The sequence below is a fragment of the Phacochoerus africanus genome, chromosome 2 (genome assembly GCF_016906955.1).
Source record: "Phacochoerus africanus isolate WHEZ1 chromosome 2, ROS_Pafr_v1, whole genome shotgun sequence".
Taxonomy (NCBI): domain Eukaryota; kingdom Metazoa; phylum Chordata; class Mammalia; order Artiodactyla; family Suidae; genus Phacochoerus; species Phacochoerus africanus.
Window position 1 is genome coordinate 131,221,535 of NC_062545.1, and position 19,942 is coordinate 131,241,476.

General features: G+C 49.2%; 1 protein-coding gene across 1 annotated transcript in view; it reads left to right on the plus strand.

Annotated features, from left to right (window-relative positions):
* Positions 1–19,942, plus strand: part of PLA2G4E (phospholipase A2 group IVE) — a 72,092-nt gene that overhangs the window by 22,433 nt on the left and 29,717 nt on the right. Inside the window, exon 2 of the mRNA XM_047766613.1 lies at positions 16,272–16,344. Coding sequence (XP_047622569.1) covers positions 16,272–16,344 — 73 coding nt within the window. The remainder of the gene's footprint in view (positions 1–16,271; positions 16,345–19,942) is intronic.

Genomic DNA, 19,942 nt, shown 5'->3' on the forward strand with positions numbered 1-19,942 from the left:
TGAGAGAGTTATGCCTCCTGCTTGGTTTTTGTTCTTCAGAATTGCTTTGGCAATTCTGGGTCTTTTGTGTATCACATCTTTTTAATCTATTCATGTGTCGGTGGACATTTAGGTTGTTTCCATGTCTTGGCTATTATGAATAGAGCTGCAGTGAACATAGGGGCACATATATCTTTTTGAATGAATGTTTTGTCTAGATATATGCCTAGGAGTGGGATTATTGGATCACATGGTAGTTTTATATTTAGTTCTCTGAGTAACCTCCATACTGTTTTCCATAGCGGTTGTACCAATTTACATTCCCACCAACAGTGTGGGAGGGTTCCCTTTTCTCCACACCCTCTCTAGCACCTGTTATTTGTTGACTTGTTAATGATTGCCATTCTGACCAGGGTGAGGTGGTACCTCACTGTAGTTTGATTTGCATTTCTCTAATAATTAATGATGTTGAGCATTTTTTCATGTCGCTGTTGGCCATCCATATATCTTCTTTGGAGAAATGTCTAAGTCTTCTGCCCATTTTCCAACTGGGTTGTTTGGTTTGTTGTTGTTGTTGAATTGTATGAGTCGTTTGTATATTTTGGAGATTAAGCCCTTGTCTGTTGGATTGTTTGAAAGATTTTCTTCCATTCTGTGTGTTGTCTTTCATTTCTTTAACGATTTCCTTTGCTGTGAAAAAGCTTTTGAGTTTAATTAGCCCCCATTGGTTTATTTTTTTTAATTGACCTTATTCTAGAAGGTGGATCAAACAAGATGTTGCTGTGTCCATAACTGTTATTTATAGGAAAACTGAGGCCTAGAGACATTCAGAAGCCAAGACTTAACTTCTGTTTCTGTTTGTATTTTGAAGATAGTCGCCTTCCCCTTTTGAGGGAAGAAAGGAATATAGGGATTGCAGGGACCAAAACACAAAATTGCACAGGTTAAAAATGTTCTCATTTCATCTTTTCCACCTGCCCCCCAACTCTTTAGTAAATTGGAGTTCTCTTGTAGTGCAGTGGGTTAAGGATCTGGCATTGTCATTGCAATGGCTCAGGTCAATGCTGTGACACAAGTTTTATCCCTGGCCTGGAAACTCCCACACACTACAGGTGCAGCCAAAAAACAAATAAACAAAAAAAATGACGAACAAAAACTCATAACTCTTTGGTAAATCTTTGACTCCCAGGACAATCTATTTTTAACTAAAGAGTTCCTTATAAGAAGTCTATGCAGAATCAGTTTCTCCAGAATTGGAGCCAGCTCTGGGCACCTCCTGAGTGCTTGGCAAACATTCTCTACTGAGGTCACACCAGCTGCTTCCTCCATTTAGCAAAGCCACCTTCTTCCAGCACTTAGCACTGTGTGGGCTCCATGGCCACATAACCCCTGTGCAAACTGACCTCTGCCAACATCCAGTCTTATGGCCAGAAGAAAGCCCTTCTGTTCCTGTGAAGTGACTGGACAGAAAGGCAGTGACTCCATGTGTAGACTTAGCCTGGCCTGAACACAGATGGACAGGACTCTGCTTGGGTCAAGCCAGGACAAGGAGAGACCAGGTGAGGAATGAGTGCCTGCCTCCCACCATCGCCCTCTGACACTTACAGGCCCTGCTCTGGATTCCTCCTTCTCCTCCACAGACATGCGGGCTGATCATTCCTGAGCACTGTCCCCTTGAGCCCAGAGTGACAGCTAGAGAAAATGAGACAGATTCTGTGTGGCCCCAGAGTCCTGGGGGCCTGCAGGGCATTTGGGTAGGACCAGACCAATAGCCCTTCCTCTCAGGTTAAAAGGGAACAAACTTTCTTTATTAGGGGCCTTCTGCAGGTGATGGCTTGCCCCGGTGAGCCACTCTGGGCTCATGAAGGAGGCACACCTGTCTTTTTCCCTAGACGCATGATGCCGATGGTCACCTGTTCTGCCTACAGGAGTAGGCTTTGCTCTCTTTCTAAATACTCTTGCTCAAAAACTTTCTATGAGTCACCACTACCAACAAAAGAATGACATCTAGAACTTTCTTTTCTTTTTTTTTGTCTTTTTTGTCTCCATGGCACATGAAGGTACCCAGGCTAGGGGTCAAATCAGAGCTGTAGCTGCCGACCTACGCCACAGCCACAGCAACAGCAACGCAGGATCTGAGCCATGTCTGCAACCTACACCACAGCTCACGGCAGCACTGGATCCTTAACCCACTGAGTGAGGCCAGAGATCAAACTCGCATCCTTATGGCTACTAGTTGGATTCATCACCACTGTGCCACCATGGGAACTCCTAGGACTTTCTTTAATATTCTTTCTGAGTCTTCATACCTTTGCTCAGGCTTGTTTCACCTGACAAAAATGCCCTTTCCTGCTTCTTTATTCCCTGGGTCCTTACCTTTCCTCAAGGGCAAGTTCAAGTTTTTCCTACTGCAGGCAGCCTTTTCTGGCCTTCGAGCCCAGGGTGGCTGTGTTCCCAGAGCATCCTATTTTCACACCTGTCCTCAAGTGTGACATGATCAGCCTGAGACCGTTTGCGTGACCTTTCCCTCTCACCCAGCTTTGGCTGTGCGCTTGTTGGGCAGGGCTTGACATCTCAGTCTCTGAGGTTGCTGTGCCATGGGTCACAGAACTTGCAGTAGATCCACTGTGAACTAAGGGCCAGCCACGTGCTAAGACATTTATCTCATTTATTCTTCAACACCACCGTTGGAGGAAGAAATTATTATGCTTCTAATTTTACAGGTGGAGAAACTCAGGCTTCGAGGGATGAATTTAACCCCATTCCTACAGCTAACATGTGGCAGAACCAGTGTGCAAACCCAGGTCTATAACTCTTCCATGTCTAGACCTTGAAGTAACTGGACTCTGTTCAATCATGTTTGAGACAAGGACAGTATCATCCTCACAGAGGGAGCTTGTAACAAAGAGCCAACTCTGTACAAAAGGCTCCTGGCAGTCTTACTCTGTGTAAGAGATAGGGAGAGTCAAAAGCAGGAAGATAAAACCTGGCATCCGGTGGAAACCAGAGGCACAAGTTTTAGCAGCAGAAACTGCAACAAGTTGAGAAATGTGCTCTGGACACAAGGGCTCTGAGAATGCAAAGCACTGAGTCGGACTCTTAACATTTTCTTACCAAGATAATGCCTAAAAGGCGGGATCTGTTGAGAACACTAAGAACCTAAATATTACCTACCTTGAAATGAAGATCCTTTCATGTCATATTTATCCTTATTTTGTGTCTCTTCATCATGAGATAGTCATGTCTAGTTCATTGGCCAGAAGTTCTGAATCATCTTGACATATTAATTTCTATGGCTGATTTTTTAAAATCTCTCATTACTTGGAGAGTATACAGTTTGCTTTATTTCAGGTTCTCAAAAATGTATTCACTCGTATGTTTGTTTTAGGAAATTGAACTTCATCAAGGAACATAGGAACATAAAGAAGCCTTTGAAACACGTAATGGAGAATTTTGATTTTCTAGGCCAGTGGCATCTCCCAAAAGGCTGAGTTCTGATGGTTAAAGCAAGAAGGTCTGGGACAGGCTGATTTGCATCACAGCCCTGTCACTTGCCAGGGTGACCTTGAGCAAGTGGCTTATCCTCTCCATGTCTCCATTCTTCTTTAAATGAGATAGTAATAGAATCTACTTCACAGGTAATAGAAGACACAAAGAAACACTGCCATTTTGTAAACATTTCAATATTTGTACCCCCTTTGTCCCTGTTGACATCTGTGTGATAGCCCAGAGTGTGAATATGCCATAATTAACCGTCCCCTTACTGATGGGCATCAGGTGTTTCCAGTTATTAAACAAGACAAGCAGTTCCTGCCCTGAAAAGGGTTACCATCTAGTGGAGGGAAGCAAAAAGAATAAATGAACAAGATAAATTGTGCTGTATTAAATTTCATTTAACTTAATAACCAGAGCAACACAGAAGCAAGTCAATGGATGAAAGGCACATATGTTACCAAGGGTGATCCGGCAGGGCTTCTGGAGAGAATGATGTTGGACAGAGCCATGACAGGAGAAAGAGCCAGCTAGCCACAGAATGAGAAGTCAAGGACTTCGGGCAAGGGAACAGCAAGTGCAGAATCCCTGATGTATGAAAGAATTTAGCCCATTCCGAGTGTGGAAGGCCATGAGACAGACCCTGATATTTAGGGGTCTGATGAAATCAGCACCACAGATCAGTAAGAAAAGAACAAACTCTTTAGTAGATGACATGGACACCAGTGGCTGACCATGTAGCGTGAAATACAACAGCATCTCCACTTCACAAGCTGAGCTGTGTTCCAGGGAAGGAGAATGTGAAGGACCATGGCAAGAAGGACAAGCCACCAGAAGCTGTGGGAGAGTTTTCCTCAGGGCCGTTGCTTAATCTTGTTCATGTTTTTAGGAAATCATTTGTGCTCTTCTGTGGGGAATGGCTTATAGCAAGGCAAAAGTGGAAGCAGGAAGACCAGTTAGGCTAATACAGTAGAGATGAGGAAGATAATGGCTTGGGCTAGAGCAGTGGCTGGGATGATGAGGGAAAGCTGGAGGGAAAACAGTTTCCCCTGAGTGCAGAGGGCTGAGGACCTGACCATTGTCACCCTTGGTGCCCAGGAGCCGCAAGCTTATCTTCTCATTACTTCTCTGAACCCACCAAGCCTTTCCCATTCTCTCCTCGGAGAGAGGCAATCATTATTCAGCTTTCCCAGAGTTTTCCAATTTAAAGCTGCAGTGAAATTTTATTGTTATTTCAACTTCTCTGAATACCAATGACTTTGAGCCGCTCCTCAAATGCTTATTTGTTTGGGGGGTTTCCCCTTCAATAAACTGCAGGTTCGAACCTCTACTTTACTCTTGTGTCAGCGTGGCCATCTTTTTCTCGTGCAGTATGTAAGAATTCTTTGTATATACTAGACACTGTGTCCTCTTGGGATTTGCAGCAGCATTGTGAATATCTTCGTGAAAGATATTGGAATCCAGCATTCTGTCAGCTATCTAGTCCCTGTTTCTCTGTGTTCCTAGTTGACAGAAATCTGTAATTCTTATGTAATCAGATTTAGAAATGATTTTCTTCCTTACGGTACATGGATTGAAAATGATGTTTAAGAAATCCTTCCTACCCCCAGACCACAAATTGATCCTCCTATGTTATCTGCTATTATCTTTACAGGTTTCCATTTCTTTTATTAATCCCTTTTATGGGATTATCCTCTGAGTCACTCATAACCATGTCATCTATTAAAAAAAAATCTGTTCTTTTTCTATTTATTTGTGGTGCCAATTTTATCATGTATTAACTGCCCTTAAATGTCAAGGTCTGTCTCTGGCCCCTCTTTTTAGTACCATTGGTCCTATTCTTGCACTAACAAGCTACTGCTTGTGTTAGTGTGACTTTGTAGTCTATTTTACTATCCAGCAGTAAGACTTTCCTCTTTACTATTATTTTTTAAGAGTGAGTTTGTTATCCACAGAAATTTATTAAGAGGAAGAAATCTGGAATATGTTTTGGAGGTGGCGCCGTGCTTATCAGCATCTTTAACTTTTCTCCAGTTTTATATTTCTATGTATTTAAATCTGTCAATATTTCCTTATTGGTTTCTAGGTTTTCTACCTTGTTTAGGAAAATCCTCCTCATCCTCATAATTCTCAAATATTTTATTTTAAATCTTTCCTTCTATAGTGTTATTTTAATGTTTATATATTTAATATGTCTGGAATTTATTGTGCAGTTAAGAAGTTGGGATCTAACTTTTTTATTCCAAATGGTAAGCTAGTTTTTCCAAAAATGAATGGTCCATCTTTCCATTGCCGATCTGAAACATTTCCTTCATTGTAACTGAAATTTCATATTTACAGGGGGCTGTTTTTGGGCTCTGCTTGGAAGGTATTGGAATCCAGAATCTGTTAGGGTAGAAGAGCATTAGATGTGTTTGAACAGGAGAATGACAGGTTGAAGGGATGACTACAAAGCTCACTAGCCTGCTAAAAATAAAGTATAAAACACACACACAGCTCACTGGCTACCCAGGTGTGTGGAGGAGGAACTCATGAGAGGCAAGAGGCTGAGAATCAGATGTTGCTGATGAGGTGGGAGGAAAGGACAGCACCAGAGGCATCTTGAAAGAGGACAGGTGAAGAATTCACCCTTGGGGGTTAGCCTGGGAGTGATATCAGCTGAGCCATGGGGAGGAATGCAGTTTCAATGCTGTGTTACCTGAGGCCAAGAGGCTGCTGGTGGTCACCCTTATCAATGGGCCAGTCATAGCCAGAGATGGAGGCTCAGAGGAGCAGGATGGGGGTGTCCCGGGAGATCTCAGGCTCTCTGCTCAATAAAGAGGAGAGGATGGCGGGTAGGAAAAAATCCAGTCCTCTCCACTTTGTGCAGAGATGGCTTCAGAATTTCCACTGGAAGGAGCTCTGGGGGCAGGGATGTTAACTTGGAGCATCAGTTGTGTACCAAGAGCACTGTTGTGGCTTTAATGGTATGTTCATTCTGAGACACCCTGGATTAGAGGAGAGACTGCATCGTGTGGACGTTGCCTCATGCCTGGCACTCCTTGCCTTCCCAGCCCACTCCCCACTGTCCCCACAGGACGGTCCTCTGTCCCTTCCTGCCCTACTTAGAGTCCACACTGGACCATTCACTCCTTAATTCACCCTCTCTTCTCCCCGCACTAGATCACAAATTCTTTGCAATTTCCTTCCGGACCACACCCTGTCAGCACAGAGCCGGGCAGTCAGTCAATGCTGGCACATGGGTCCATTCTGTTTGCTGTTGGATCAGGTCCCACTGGGGTCAGAGGCCGTGCAGAGGATGAGGAGAAGGAAACTTCCACCCACCGCCTGTCAGCCTCTTCATTCAACTAGAGTGAGGCCCTGCTCTTGAGGAGTTTGTGGACAATGAGGAAATACAAGGACTGGAGACCCAGATTTTCCATACGCTGCCTAGGACAGATGGATAGAGTGGGGTAGTGTGGCTAGGCTCCTTCACTGAGAAAAGGATCAGGTTCCAGGCTATGGGGGATGCCTTGGAGTTTGGGCTTGCCGTGGGCCTACTTGATGGTGAAGGGTGAAAGAGTGGAAGAAATGCGGAGACAGGTGAGGTGGCCCCCTGGATCTCACCGTCGCCCTCACCTCATCACTTTCAGGACACTCCAGTACTGTGGGTGGGGTTGTCCACACCAGTCAGCATTGCCTTACTGAAATTCATCTCTGATCATGTCACTCTGCTGCTCACAAACCATCTGTGCTCCCCATTGCCTAGAAAATAGTCCAAATTTAAAGCCTGCCTTTTAGGATTTCCTGTTGTGGCTCAGCTAGTTACGAACCCGACATAGTGTCTGTGAGGAGGCAGGTTCCATCCCTGGCCTTGCTCAGTGGGTTAAAGATCCAGCGTTGCCGTAAGTTGCGGCCTAGTTTGCAGACATGGCTCAGATCTGGCATGGCTGTGGCTGTGGTGTAGGCCAGCAATTGCAGCTCCAGCCCCTAGCCTGGAACTTCCATATGCTGCTTTTTTCCTAAAATGAGAAAAGACAATAAAAAATAAAATAAAAAGGCATGCCTTTTAAAGGTCACAACTATCAGGCCCTAATGTATTTTTCCAGACTGGTTCCTTCACAGAGCCTCCCTCTCTCTGCTCAGCTTCCAACGCTCTCTGTGTCCCACTCTCCACCTCCTACATCTCCCCCCACAACACAACTCACTGCTTCAATACCAGACCACTTACATACCTGAGCATACCCTGCTTTCTGGCCTCCCTCTTCCTGCTTGTGCTGTTCCTTCTTCCCGTCATGCCTTTCCCACCTCTCATTTGCTATTGCAATCCCATCTATCTTCCAAGATCCAATTCACATGCCACCTCCTCCATGAAGCCCTCTCAAACCCACATTCCCTTTCCAGCGGACACCCATTTCCCTGCTTCTGTGCCCTCAAGCCAGTTATTAGCTCTGTAAACCACAGATATTTACAAATGTCAAGTTTGTGTTGATCCTTCTAGGATACTCTCTGTTACCATGGGAGACTCAGCCCTCTGTGCCTTGGGAGGGTTGGAAGAATTTGGCTCCCCTACTGGAGTATCAGCAGCTTCCTGCCTGGAATTTCCTCTCTCTGTAGCATGTATGCAATAGGTGCTCACTGGGTGTTGTAAATTAAATCAAATTTAGCAGATTCCACCGAGGGAGTGGCTGCTGAGTTTGTGTCTTTGGCAGGGGGGTATGGCAGGGAAGGATGGGAACTGGGAGGAATCCAATATCCCCTCTGGAGGGCCTGACAAGCAGAGGGTGACAGGGTGGGGACATCCTCCCCCTGGCACAGGAAGAGGCCCCACAGATATCACCGACCAGGTTGCACCCCTGCATTTGAGCCCAGTCAGCCCTGCATGCAGATCTCACCCTGAGTTTCATAAAATCACTTTAATCCGTGGGCCAGAAAAGCCGGTTGTGGGGCCCCAGGCAGTAGCTCAGGCAGGAAACTCTCAGTGCACCTAGCTAGGCAGCCGAGCAAGCGGAGCCGCCTCACCAGGCCCCCGAGTGAGCCAGCCACTAGCCTAGAGATAGAGATCAGCTGGGTGGGTGGGGCAGGAGCATCCTCAAAGCTGCCCTTAGCCTGGGAAGGAGCCGGGCACACCTGGCCTCCAGAAGGGAGATCAGGGAGCACTTGCCCTCGACCATGTCCTCCCCAAGGATTCGGGCCATTACTTTCTTCATCCTCTCACTTTGGGAGTCCTGGCTCTCTCGAGGTCCCTGCTGCTTCTGAGGTGTTCCCAGGACACCTAGTCACGGGACTAAATAGAACCAAGAGGGAGGGCACATCCCCCAGAGACCACCTCTGAGCCATGACCTCCACAAGCTGCAGAGAGAGGGCTTTCCCACCGTGGCAGGGCTAATCCTAAAGCCACAAGAGGCCAGCAGCCTCTTCCTGGCATTCCCTGTTTCACTGGAAAGACTGGTCATTCTGAGCTTCCAGGGGCAGCAAACAGCTGGTCCTGCAGGTCCCTGCATTTGCAGGATCTGAAGACCTGAGGGTCCCCTGATGCTAAGAGGCCTAGGCCCAGGCCCCTGTCTACCCATCACAGCCCCTCCCCCTGGGCAATCCCAGCCACTGCCAGGAGTCTTGCAGAGGGCGGGGCTCTGAGTCAGTATAAGTTTCCCATCTCACCACCCAGCTGCAGAGTCGCGCAATGCTCCAGAAGCAGGTGCCTGTGTGGGTCTCCCGCTTCCCAGGGGACCCACACCAAGCAGAAGATGGCAGGCCCCCAGCCACCTGTACCTTGGAGGTGAGGGAGCAGGGTTGGGTGGGTGGGCCAGGAGTTGAGGGTGGAGACGGGCTCAGGGAGGGTTGGGAGCACTGCAAAGACATGAAGCAATTCAGCTCAGGCAGCCTCTGCCTGGAGACGTGGTCTGCTTCACTTGGGGCTGGGCTCCTGGGTGGGTGGCCTGGCTGCGGGTACCCACTGGCTTGACAAGATGCTGTGGAGGGGCCACTGCCAAGGGTGGGCCATGTTGGCCTGTCTTATTGGTGAGTAGGCTTTTATCCTGTGGACATCCTAACTGCCTGCTGTGAGAGCGTGGAGTGTGGTGTCTGGTGAGGGTCGGTGCCATTACCAACCTTTCGCCATCCACCACGAAGCGCATCTCCTGGGTCTGTGGTCAAGACTCCTGGGTCTACACAGCCCCTCACAGGGAGACCCCAGGTTCATGGGTCAGGTGGCCAGGTGGCTCTAGCCCAACTCTGCCTCCGCTTCCCCATCATATCTCAATCTGCCAATTAGCTGTAGGCTTGCCTTGCCCAGGGCTGTCAGCTGCAACTTCTCCCTCCTTACCTCCACCACCTCCCCACTCCCTCCCACCCCAGCTCACACTAAGTCTGTAATGAGGAGTTCCCTTGTGGCACAGCAGAAATGAATCCAACTAGGAACCATGAGGTTGCAGGCTCCGTCCCTGGCTTCACACAGTGGGTTAAGGATCCAGTGTTGCCGTGAGCTGTGGTGTAGGTCACAGATGAGGCTCAGATCCCGAGTTGCGGTGGCTGTGGTGTAGGCCAGCAGCTACAACTCCGATTTGACCCCTAGTCCGGGAACCTCCATATGCTGTGGGTGCAGCCCTAAAAAAATTTAAAAAAAAAAGGTCCCAGAATGAGACAAGCGATGCCCTGAAAGCCGCCATCCCTTGGGATCCTGCTGCCCTGGGGCCAGGGTAGACATTGCTTTCTGGGCTGTGTTTCCTCAGAGCCCTCAGGGGGCCAGAAGGTCCTCTGGTCCACACGTGCTCCTGCCTCTCTGGTCTCAGCGAGCCTCTAGGAGCCTGGGCCAAGAGAGACTGCCACAAAAGGGACAGAGCTTACCTTGAAGCAGCAGCTGAGGCCATTGGGAGCTGTCCCATCCCTTTCTGGTCCTAGAGGGTCCATGACTCAGAGCTGGGACTTCTTGCCCAGACCCCTCACCTAGCTTGGATGATAAAGAGGAAATCCACCATGACGGCTTCTCCCAGATGACCCCTGATCTGGGGTGCTGCTCAGACTAGCTAGAAAAGGTTCTGGGTTCCCCTAAGGTCCCTATCCCAGTAGTCTCCTTTTAGGGAGAGTCCTTGCCTCCTGGAAGCTATCACCAGCCGGTCTGAGCTATGACCTGGGTGTTGCAGGGAGATGATGGATACACCCAGCTCCGGCATCACCAGCAGGGCCTGCCCTAAAAAGCACTGAGGTTCCCACAGGCTTCCTGGGTGCAGTCTTCTGTCCCCAGCACCCAGCCCTCATGGGCTGTTTGCTTAGGGTATGCCTGATCCAGGCATGAGCCTCAGACCCACCACCTTGAAACAGGGTTGTCAGACCCTCCTCCCAACCTGGGAGCTGGACCATGGGAGCCCATCTGTAACTAAATACTCTTCTGATGAAATTGTGACGATAGCTAAATTCTTGGGGTGCGGGCGGAGCACCAAAATGGGAGTTAGCAGTTTTCCTCCTGCCTCTGCTATTAACTAGTCTAGTACATGACCTGGAGCAAGTTTTTAATTGATTTAGTTAATTCCCAGTGAGAGCTAGCCTCCAGGTGGATGGAAAAGGCTGCCCTGTGGTCAGGTGGACCCAGACCTGAGTCCCAGCCCCGCCCCTTCTGGGCCACCTGACCTTGTGTGAGCAGGAAGCTCTTGAATCTCCTCCACAGAGCAGGATGGATCGTAGTACCTTCCTCAGAGCTTGTCTTTGGTGGGGGGACGGTGCTAGGTGAGAACAGATGCAGTGCGCCCCAGGCAGAGGAGGATAAAAAAGGGTGTTTCCAATCTCCCTGCCAAAGTCCTAGCTATAAAGTTTAGGGTTTTTTTTTTTTAAGGGGTGACATTGGATTGCAAAACAGCCAATCCTGAAAGTCGAGGTCTTTTCTAAAGGAGCTGCAAGATCCCTCTGCCCTCTGGAGGTCTCGAGGGAAATGGAGTCTTGCAAGACCTGCTCCAGGGACCAAGGCCAGGGGAGGAGACTAGAGCCGGGTGTGTCTGAAGGCTGAGCAGTGTCTTCCCAGAAAAGTGTCATCCAGTCATCCTCCCTGAGCAGCCACCCTTCTGGACTGCTTGCCAAATAGTCCCTGCTTGAGCTTCATCCCCCTAAGTGGCCCCAGGACCCTCCAATGCCCCTCTGAACCAGAGGAATCATGCCCATCCCTGGTCCAGGACTACAGCCTAGCTGTCCTGGTGCCTGGCCTCGCCTGTTGTTAAACTGTTACCCTGATGCCCAGATGGGACATCCTGCCCAAGGAATGGGATTGTCCAAATCCCTAAAATTCTTACCTGGATCCCATAAGCTACCTGTCAACTTTAAAAAATACACACAACCTGAAAGTTGAGAGTTAAGTTTTATTTGGGGCAAAATTAGGACTTAAGCCCGGGAGACGTCATCTCAGGCAGCCCTGAGAAAATCCTCCAAGGAGGAGGTAAGTTTAGGAGCTCGGATCTATAGGAGTTTTTGCAACAAAGGGCAGGCAGCAGGAACAAAAGAGGCCTGGGCTCACTGAAATCATTCCTTGGATGTGCATCTCTGCTGTCAGGGCCAGTATTCTGAGTTTTCACAGCCTGCAGGACTCACTGGCTCTCACCCTTGCAGATGATCGTGACATTCTTTGTTTTATCCTTAACTACAGTCCAGACGTGGTATTTCAGATAGCTCTGAAATATCACCCCAAGAGGGAAGGGGGGGACATCAAGATAGGATGAAGGTGAAAGGGAGGTGCATGCAGCCATACGCATGTTTTACAAAATGTATTTCTGATCTCGTGAAGGTTACTACTAGTCGCAAGGAGCAGACATCGCCTTGAAGGATTTTAGTGTTTTTCTAGATATGAGGAGATGCAAGAAATGGGCACATAAAATCTTCTCCAAAAATCTCTGACTATCTGAAGACCCATTCTTCCAGTTTCCCCAGAGCACAGAGCGCTTTCACTCCTGATTTTCACCCTGAGCTCTGCTCTGGGGGTGCTGCGGGTCTGCAGCTGCCATGGCTCATGATTTAATCCATGGAGAGGCTGATGGCAAGTGCAGAACTCCAGTTCACAAACCCCATACACTTGGGTTCCCTAAACTCTGGTTCCCATAGTCACAGACATGGTGTTCTGTTTATTACATCTTTCTACTATGCATCAGTTACCTCCGGGGCCATGAAGTTTACTTGTGTCTAGCACCACTGCAACTGAGCAAACTATGTTCACTCATTTTAATCCCAGAAGGTCATTTTCCACAGCCCTGGTGCCTGGAATCATCTGGGCCCAAGATCCGAGTCTGGGGTTCCCACCGCTTTCCTCCCCACAAGGCTCCTCAGGGCTCTTTCTCAAACCTGCTGGGCTCTGTCTCCGTTCTGGCAGATGTAAGAGCACTGTACAGAGGGCTTTGAAATTGAGAGTCTCCTGCAAATTCCTGAGCTAGAGGTGTGATCTGAGGCTCTGAGTTGACCACAAAGGAGCCTCTGTAGCTGCTAGAAAGTGAGAACTTCTCCAAGAACCTTTACCGCTCTGATGAGTTCATGTGCTTGGGCTGCTTAAAAAATGGAAATGACGGGATGTGTTAGAAGAGCATTGTAAGCAGAAGGACGGCCAGAGTTTTGGGGGCATTTTGAGGCTTTGGGGGGAATACAGAGCATAAAGAAGAATCTGCCAAGAAAATAGATTTTCAGAGGACAAGACCGAACATGAAGAGACTGGGGCAAGTGGAACCCATCTTTGTGTTTGCCAAGGGTCATTCTGAGGTAAGGTGACAGTGTACCCCATGGTTACAAACATGGGCTTAAGAATTAGCACTGGAGGGAGTCCCGTTGTGGCTCAGTGGAAACAAACCCAACTAGTATCCATGAGGATGCATGTTCAATCCCTGACCTCGGTCAGTGGGACAGGGATCTGGGGTTGCCTTGAGCCGTGGTGTAGGTCACAGACGTGGCTCGGATCCCACTTGGCTGTGGCTGTGGCATGGGCCAGCAGTTGTATGTCCAATTGGATTCCTAGCCTGGGAACTTCTACATGCCACAGGTGCGGCCCTAAAAAAAAGGGAAAAAAAGTAGAATTAGAACTGGATTCAAACTTAGTTCCTTTTGATTCTAGCTCCATGTCAAAAGACTAAGGGTCAGGTTTTCCATCTGTAAAGGGAGACTAATGATAACTCCTTCGTGGTAGTAAGGATTGAACAAGATAAAATAGAGAGATTATACGCACAATATGTAGGGTGTGGTAGACACTCACAGAGGGTAGCTGGTGTTGTTATTGGTGCTGGGTTAGGATAGAAATAAATGGTCAGCCTCACTGGGAGGCATTGGGGTTAGATGACAGCAGAGAGCTTTTCCTGAAAGACAGGGAGACCTCGAGAGGGAAGCAGTGAATGCTCTCAGGAAAGACACAGGGCCCAGGGCAGCCCCTCCTGGAGGCAGGAGAAGGGCTGTGATGACTGAGAGGACCGTGACCCTGGGTTCAGAGACCTGAGGAGTGACCCTGCCTAAGCTGAGACCTTGGGCAGCTCCCCAGTTGAGCTCCAGCTGCTCTCTGAGAAAGTGGGCCAGGGGCACAGGCTTGGCCAGAACTGCTCTCCCAGATGAAAGATGACTTCTGCCTCCTCACCAGGTCAGGCTAGGATGCAGCTCTGCCCAGGTGGAGAGTGAGAAATGAGGGGCCACTGGGCCAGAGCGGGGCTGGCTAAAGGCCCAGCTCTACTTCCAGAACCAGAAGAGAAGCGGTGTGTGCAACCTCTGGCCCAAGATTCAAACCTCAAAATGTAATCCTGTTAGAGTCCTGTTTATTCACCCTGAAGATACTTGGTATTTCAGGTTTAATCTCACAAAAGGAATCCTCAGACCTATATGAGACTTTCAGTATGGCTTTTGTTCCTATTTTGAGGTATCTCCTGAGGAGACAGAAGAAAGGGTCCCTAAAATTGACTTACATACCTATCTCAGAGACTAAAGGACAGGCTTCCCAGCCATTGTCCTATTGTTCCTGGTTAGAATTAAGCTCCAAAAGAGGCTGGAAGGACAGACATCAAAATGATAACAGTTCACAGGAGAAGGAAAAAAAAAATGTAACTATGTGTGGTGATGGATAAGTAAATTTGTGGTAATCTCAATACAAAATACATATATCAAATCATTATGCTGTGTACCTCTAACTTATACAATGTCATGTCTCAATTATATCTTTTTTTTTTTTTTTTGCTTTTTAGCGCTGCACCTGCAGCATATGGAAGTTCCCAGGCCAGAGGTCTAATCAGAGCTACAGCTGCAGGCCTACACCACGGTCATAGCAACGTGGGATCCAAGCCAAATCTGCGATCTACACCACATCTCAAGGCAACGCCGGATCATTAACCCACTGAGCGAGGTGGGTACTAGTCGGATTTGTTTCCTTTGTGCCACAATGGGAACTCCTTAATTTTAAAAATAACAACACTTCGGAGTTCCCGTCGTGGCGCAGTAGTTAACGAATCCGACTAGGAACCATGAGGTTGCGGGTTCGGTGCCTGCCCTTGCTCAGTGGGTTAAGGATCCGGCGTTGCCGTGAGCTGTGGTGTAGGTTGCAGACGCGGCTCGGATCCTGCGTTGCTGTGGCTCTGGCGTAGGCTGGTGGCTACAGCTCCGATTAGACCCCTAGCCTGGGAACCTCCATATGCCACGGGAGTGGCTCAAGAAAAGGCAAAAAGACAAAAAAAATAAAATAATAAAAAAAATAAAAATAACAACACTTCTATTATAAAGATTTCATGAGATTTAGAAACTATAAGAAAAGTGTTGGGCAAATAAGTGTTCAATAGATGTTATTAAAATACTATCTCTGATAATAGCCAAGGCAGATGAGGACAGTCTGAGTTGAAAAAAATTATTATTGAGTTCCCATCGTGTCTCAGCGGAAATAAATCTGACTGGCATCTAGGAGGACACAGGTTCAATCCCTGGCCTTGCTCAATGAGCTAAGGATCTGGTGTTGTGGTGAGCTGTGGTGTAGGTTGCAGATATGGCTCAGATCCAGCATTGCTGTGGCTGTGGTGTAGGCCAGTGGCTACAGCTCTGACTCGACCCCTAGCCTGGGAACCTCCATATGCCATGGGTGGGGCCCTGACAAGAAAAAAGAGAAAAAAAATTATTATAACTTTTTAAAAACAACCGAAAAATGATAATAGAGATCCCCTCTGAGTGGTGGCATTATAGGGACTCTTTTTTTTCTTCACACTCTGATGTTTTTCCCTAAACCCCAAGATTTTTTTAAAAAGAGTTCCCTGGTGGTCTAGTGGTTAGGATATAGTGCTTTCACTGCTGCAGCCCAGGTTCAATCCCTGGTCTGGGAACTGAGATCCTACATCAAGACTCTGTATTCTGTGGCAAAAAAAAGAAAAAAGAAAAGAAAAAGAATTGCATCTTCTTAAAAGATTTTCAAGTGATTCTAGAGACATGGACTGGACCACATGGCATGTAAAGAGTTCCAGTTCAGAGGCCTCTATAAACAGAGCTGTTGGGTGGGTTGGAGGAGTCTGAGGGTGCCTGCTGTGGACGTGGGCTGGGAGTGGACAGTAAAAAGACTGGCCTAGACCTGGGTCTTTCAGAGAAAGGGTTTCTAATCCCAAGATCCAAATAGGAAAGACATGGACAGGACAGGCTCAAAGCAGGGTGAAGACAAACCCCCTGGCCTCCACAGCCCCAGGGCCCCTGGGGACCAGAAGTGTCCTCCAGAGCCCAGAAACTGGGTGGAGGGGGAGGCTACTTGAGTCTGGGAGGTGGGAGCCAGTGCCAGATTGAGCTGCTTTCTCTGACAAGGCCATCTGCCACCGTTGCCTGAAGAGTGAGTCCACTGTCCTCTCAATCCACAGGAGGGGCTGTCTCCATGCCACTTGCTGACGGTGAGGGTCATCCGAATGAAAAACGTCCGGCGGGCTGATGTGGGTGAGTCACCCCTCCCACTTCCCTCCTCCTTCTCTGCTTATGGGGGCAGGAAGGAGATATGCCCTGGGAGAGAAATGGTCAAGTGCGGCTGTGTCTGTGAGCGTGTGTGTGTGTGTGTATACACATGTGTGTGCATGCATTCATGTGTGCTTGTGTCCTGTATTCAAGCTGTATTTCAGACTTTAGAATTTGTATCATTTTTCCAAGCCCTTCCCTCTAGTGGCCACCTTGGCACTACCCTGCAGTGGGCCTTATCCAAGAGCACTGATCACCTCCCTCTCTCCTCCCTACTCTCCCCTTCCTGAGATCTGTTCCAGGAGTACAGCTTTCCCCACGCTGGGTGCTCCTTGCTCCTGCTTGAGTTTATGGGCTGGTAAGGGGAAGCCCTAAAGTACCTTGGAGCCAGTTCCTATTCAGCCCCAGTGCCCTTCTCAGGACGTGGATCTCAGGCGGGTTCGAGGGTGCATGCCAGGTACCCCAGAGCACCCAGTTCCACACTTCAGCCCATGGATATGCTTTAACTCACCAGGGCTCTTTGTGCAGTGCCTTCTTGCAGCCTTACCTTCCCCTTCATCACAGCCCCTGCTGCATTCCCAGACCCTGGGCACCCAGGGAAGTCTCTGGCTTCAGGAAGAAATGAAGTCATCTGAGTGGGCAAGAGAACAAAAGCCCCTCTCTGGGCTGCCCTCGTCCTCAACCCCCGACCCCGACCATCCAGGGAGGAAGAGGGAAGCATGGCCCTCAAGGAGGAGAAAGTTCTGTGCCAAGGCCCATGGCTGGGGGGTCCCCACTCACTAGTGATCACATAGGAATGGCCCAAGGGCCCCAGGTTCCCCAGAGCTCCAGGGTTTTTTTGTTTTGTCTTGTTTTTTTAGGGCCTCAGGTGCAGCACGTGGATGTTCCTGGCTAGGGGTCGAATCAGAGCTATAGCTGCCGGCCTACACCACAGCCACAGCAATGTCAGATCTGAGCTTCACCTGCAACCTACACTGCAGCTCACGCAACACTGGATCCTTAACCCACGGAGCAAGGCCAAGGATTGAACCCACATCCTCATGGATACTAGTTGGGTTCGCTACCACTGAGCCATGATAGGAACTTCCCCAAAGCTCCATTACCATGCCCTCACCCCGGGCCTCACCTAGGCTGGGACAGTTGTGATACAAGGGGAGGCATCTATGCCCAAAGTGATTGCAGAGCAGTAATAGAGGTGGCATTCTGATCTTGTCACCACAGAATTCAGAAGTGGAGGAGGACACTGAAAACTGGGAGTAGCTAAGGAAGGTTGCTTTCAGGGTCTGGGGTCTGAAGGGGTAGAGCATGAGCATCCAGAAGCTGGTGGGGAGGGGCACTCCTGAGGGGGAGAGGGGAACCATGGGGCCAGATGTCCAAGTACCATTCCACCTCCCCACCCCCTGAGGGCAGGGGCTCACTTTTCACATGAGGGTTAACTGCCTTAAGCGGAATCCATGTCTGCCCCCAGGTCTGGATGCTAGGGGGCAGATGGGACAAGCCCAGAGAAGGAAGCGGGAGCCATTCAGAGGATGGATAGGGATCTAAGTGACGGGCACCTGAGTACCTGAGGAAGTGATTGCAGGACTTCCTGAGGGATACCGGAGTGTGCAAGAGCACAGGCCAGAGAGGCTGACACACCTTCTGCAATGCTGCACAGCAAGGAGGAAGGTGGAGGGTGGAGGACCCAGGGCCCTGAGCCCCAAAGAGAGCAAAGGGGTCCAGCAGGATTCAGCCTGGGTCCCAGGAGGGTGAATGTCCAGAGCCTACAGCAGAGGACCAGTTCCAGCCAGTGTCGCTTTGGGCCCGGCTCTGCTGCGAAGCCGGCCAGAGGGCCAGAGACTTCTCTGGCTTTTCAGGGCCTTCCAGGCAGGCCACCAGAGAGTGATCAGAGGAGACTGGAAGTGTCCCCCAGACCTGGGGCCAGGCTGCCTCTCTTGCCATGTCACATGGGTCCTCAGCCACCTCACCTGACTCCCCTAGGGGACGGGATGGCCAAGGTTCCCACACACCCACAGCTGCCTCCGATTCTCTGGAGGCGTGTCTGTCCCCACCCTGTGGGTCATGCTGGCCTCACACCCTGGTGGCATGTCTGCACCTGTGAACTCAGACCTTCTCATCATCTAGGGCCCTTTCTTCTGTCTTCTCCTGGCCACCCCCATCACCTACGGGCCCCAGAGGTGGAGGTGGGATGAGGAAGCAGGCAGCCAGAGAAGGGGGCTGAGGTCTGCTCCTAACCCCTCCTCTCCCCCCTCCCCACACCCGCCTCTGGGATACAGGCTGCCCTCTGGGAGGACCTGATCCTCTTGTTATTTTCCTCATTCCCCTGAGGATCAAGGTGGGGGGAATCCATGATGTCTGGGGACTGTTGGCCCAGGTTAAATTGTGCCTGGATCCACAGCTGTCACCAGCTGGGTCTGTTGCTGCCTTGCCTGAATTGGGACTATCCTGACATCTTGCAGGTCCTGGGTTACCTCGGCCCAAATTGTTCCTTCTAGCTTGGATCAAAAATGAGCTCCTCTCTGGTTCAGTCTTGTAATGGGTGCCTGAGTATCCAAGATTTCCAGGAGCCTGAAAGGAATGAGATTCAGGGCTGCTGCCCCTATCCAGGAGCGCACCACCAAGCCCTGGGCCAGGACATGAGAGATCAGCTCAGAAATCTCCCAGCTGTCAGGGCTTTGTCTTCCTCTTGGGAAAATAAGTTAAAACTCAAACCAACACCCCAAGGCAGGTGTCTCTAAAGTACTTAGATAATGTTCTTGACACCTGTAGACATCATTGAGTCACCTTGGCCACCCACATACTGGGAAAAGAGACATGCCATTCAAGTGACCAAGCTGTCTGTCATATAATAAGGAACAAAAATTAGAATCTATCTATGCCTAAAAAATCCCCGGAAATCCCTGAAATCCTTAGACCTGGGTCATCCTTGCTTCACCACTCTTAGTTGCCAGCATGCTGGTCACTATCCTCACAGTCAGCTAATGATGCCCCAGGTTGTCATCTGGGCCCGGCACCTCCCTCCATCACCCTCACCTCCCCAGGATTAACCCCTCTTTGGCTGCACCCTCCTTCCCAACCTTGTGTGGGAGCAGGTGGAACGGATCTCTGGGAAAGGACTTGAAAACCAATTAACGGTTGAAATATGGGTGTCTGACCAATCCTGGCTCTTCCGGGGCATTTTTGTCTTAATTAGAAATTTAAGCCTTGGCTCAAAGATACTGCAGCTTACTTTAATGGATTTCACGGGACGATTTGAGGCATGGACTGAGGATAGGAAAGGGATTTTAGAGGGAAAGGGGCCTTTAGAGGTCCTTCAAATCATGCTAAGCAAGTGGGTGCAGGTTGATGGGGTCCCTGCCTGCAGGCTCCTCATGTACAGGAGTCAGACCAGCAGGAGGCACTCTGGAGTCCAGGAAAAGCCAAGGGAGGGTCCCAGAAAGACTGAGCAAGTCCCCAGGGAGTCCCCAGGGGCAGTCATTAGATATACCAACTTGCTTACCTATGTCTGGGGTGACTTGGCCCAGAATTTCTGATATAGACCAAAAGCAGGAAGTTGGCCTTTCCTATCATTCATTTGTTCAAC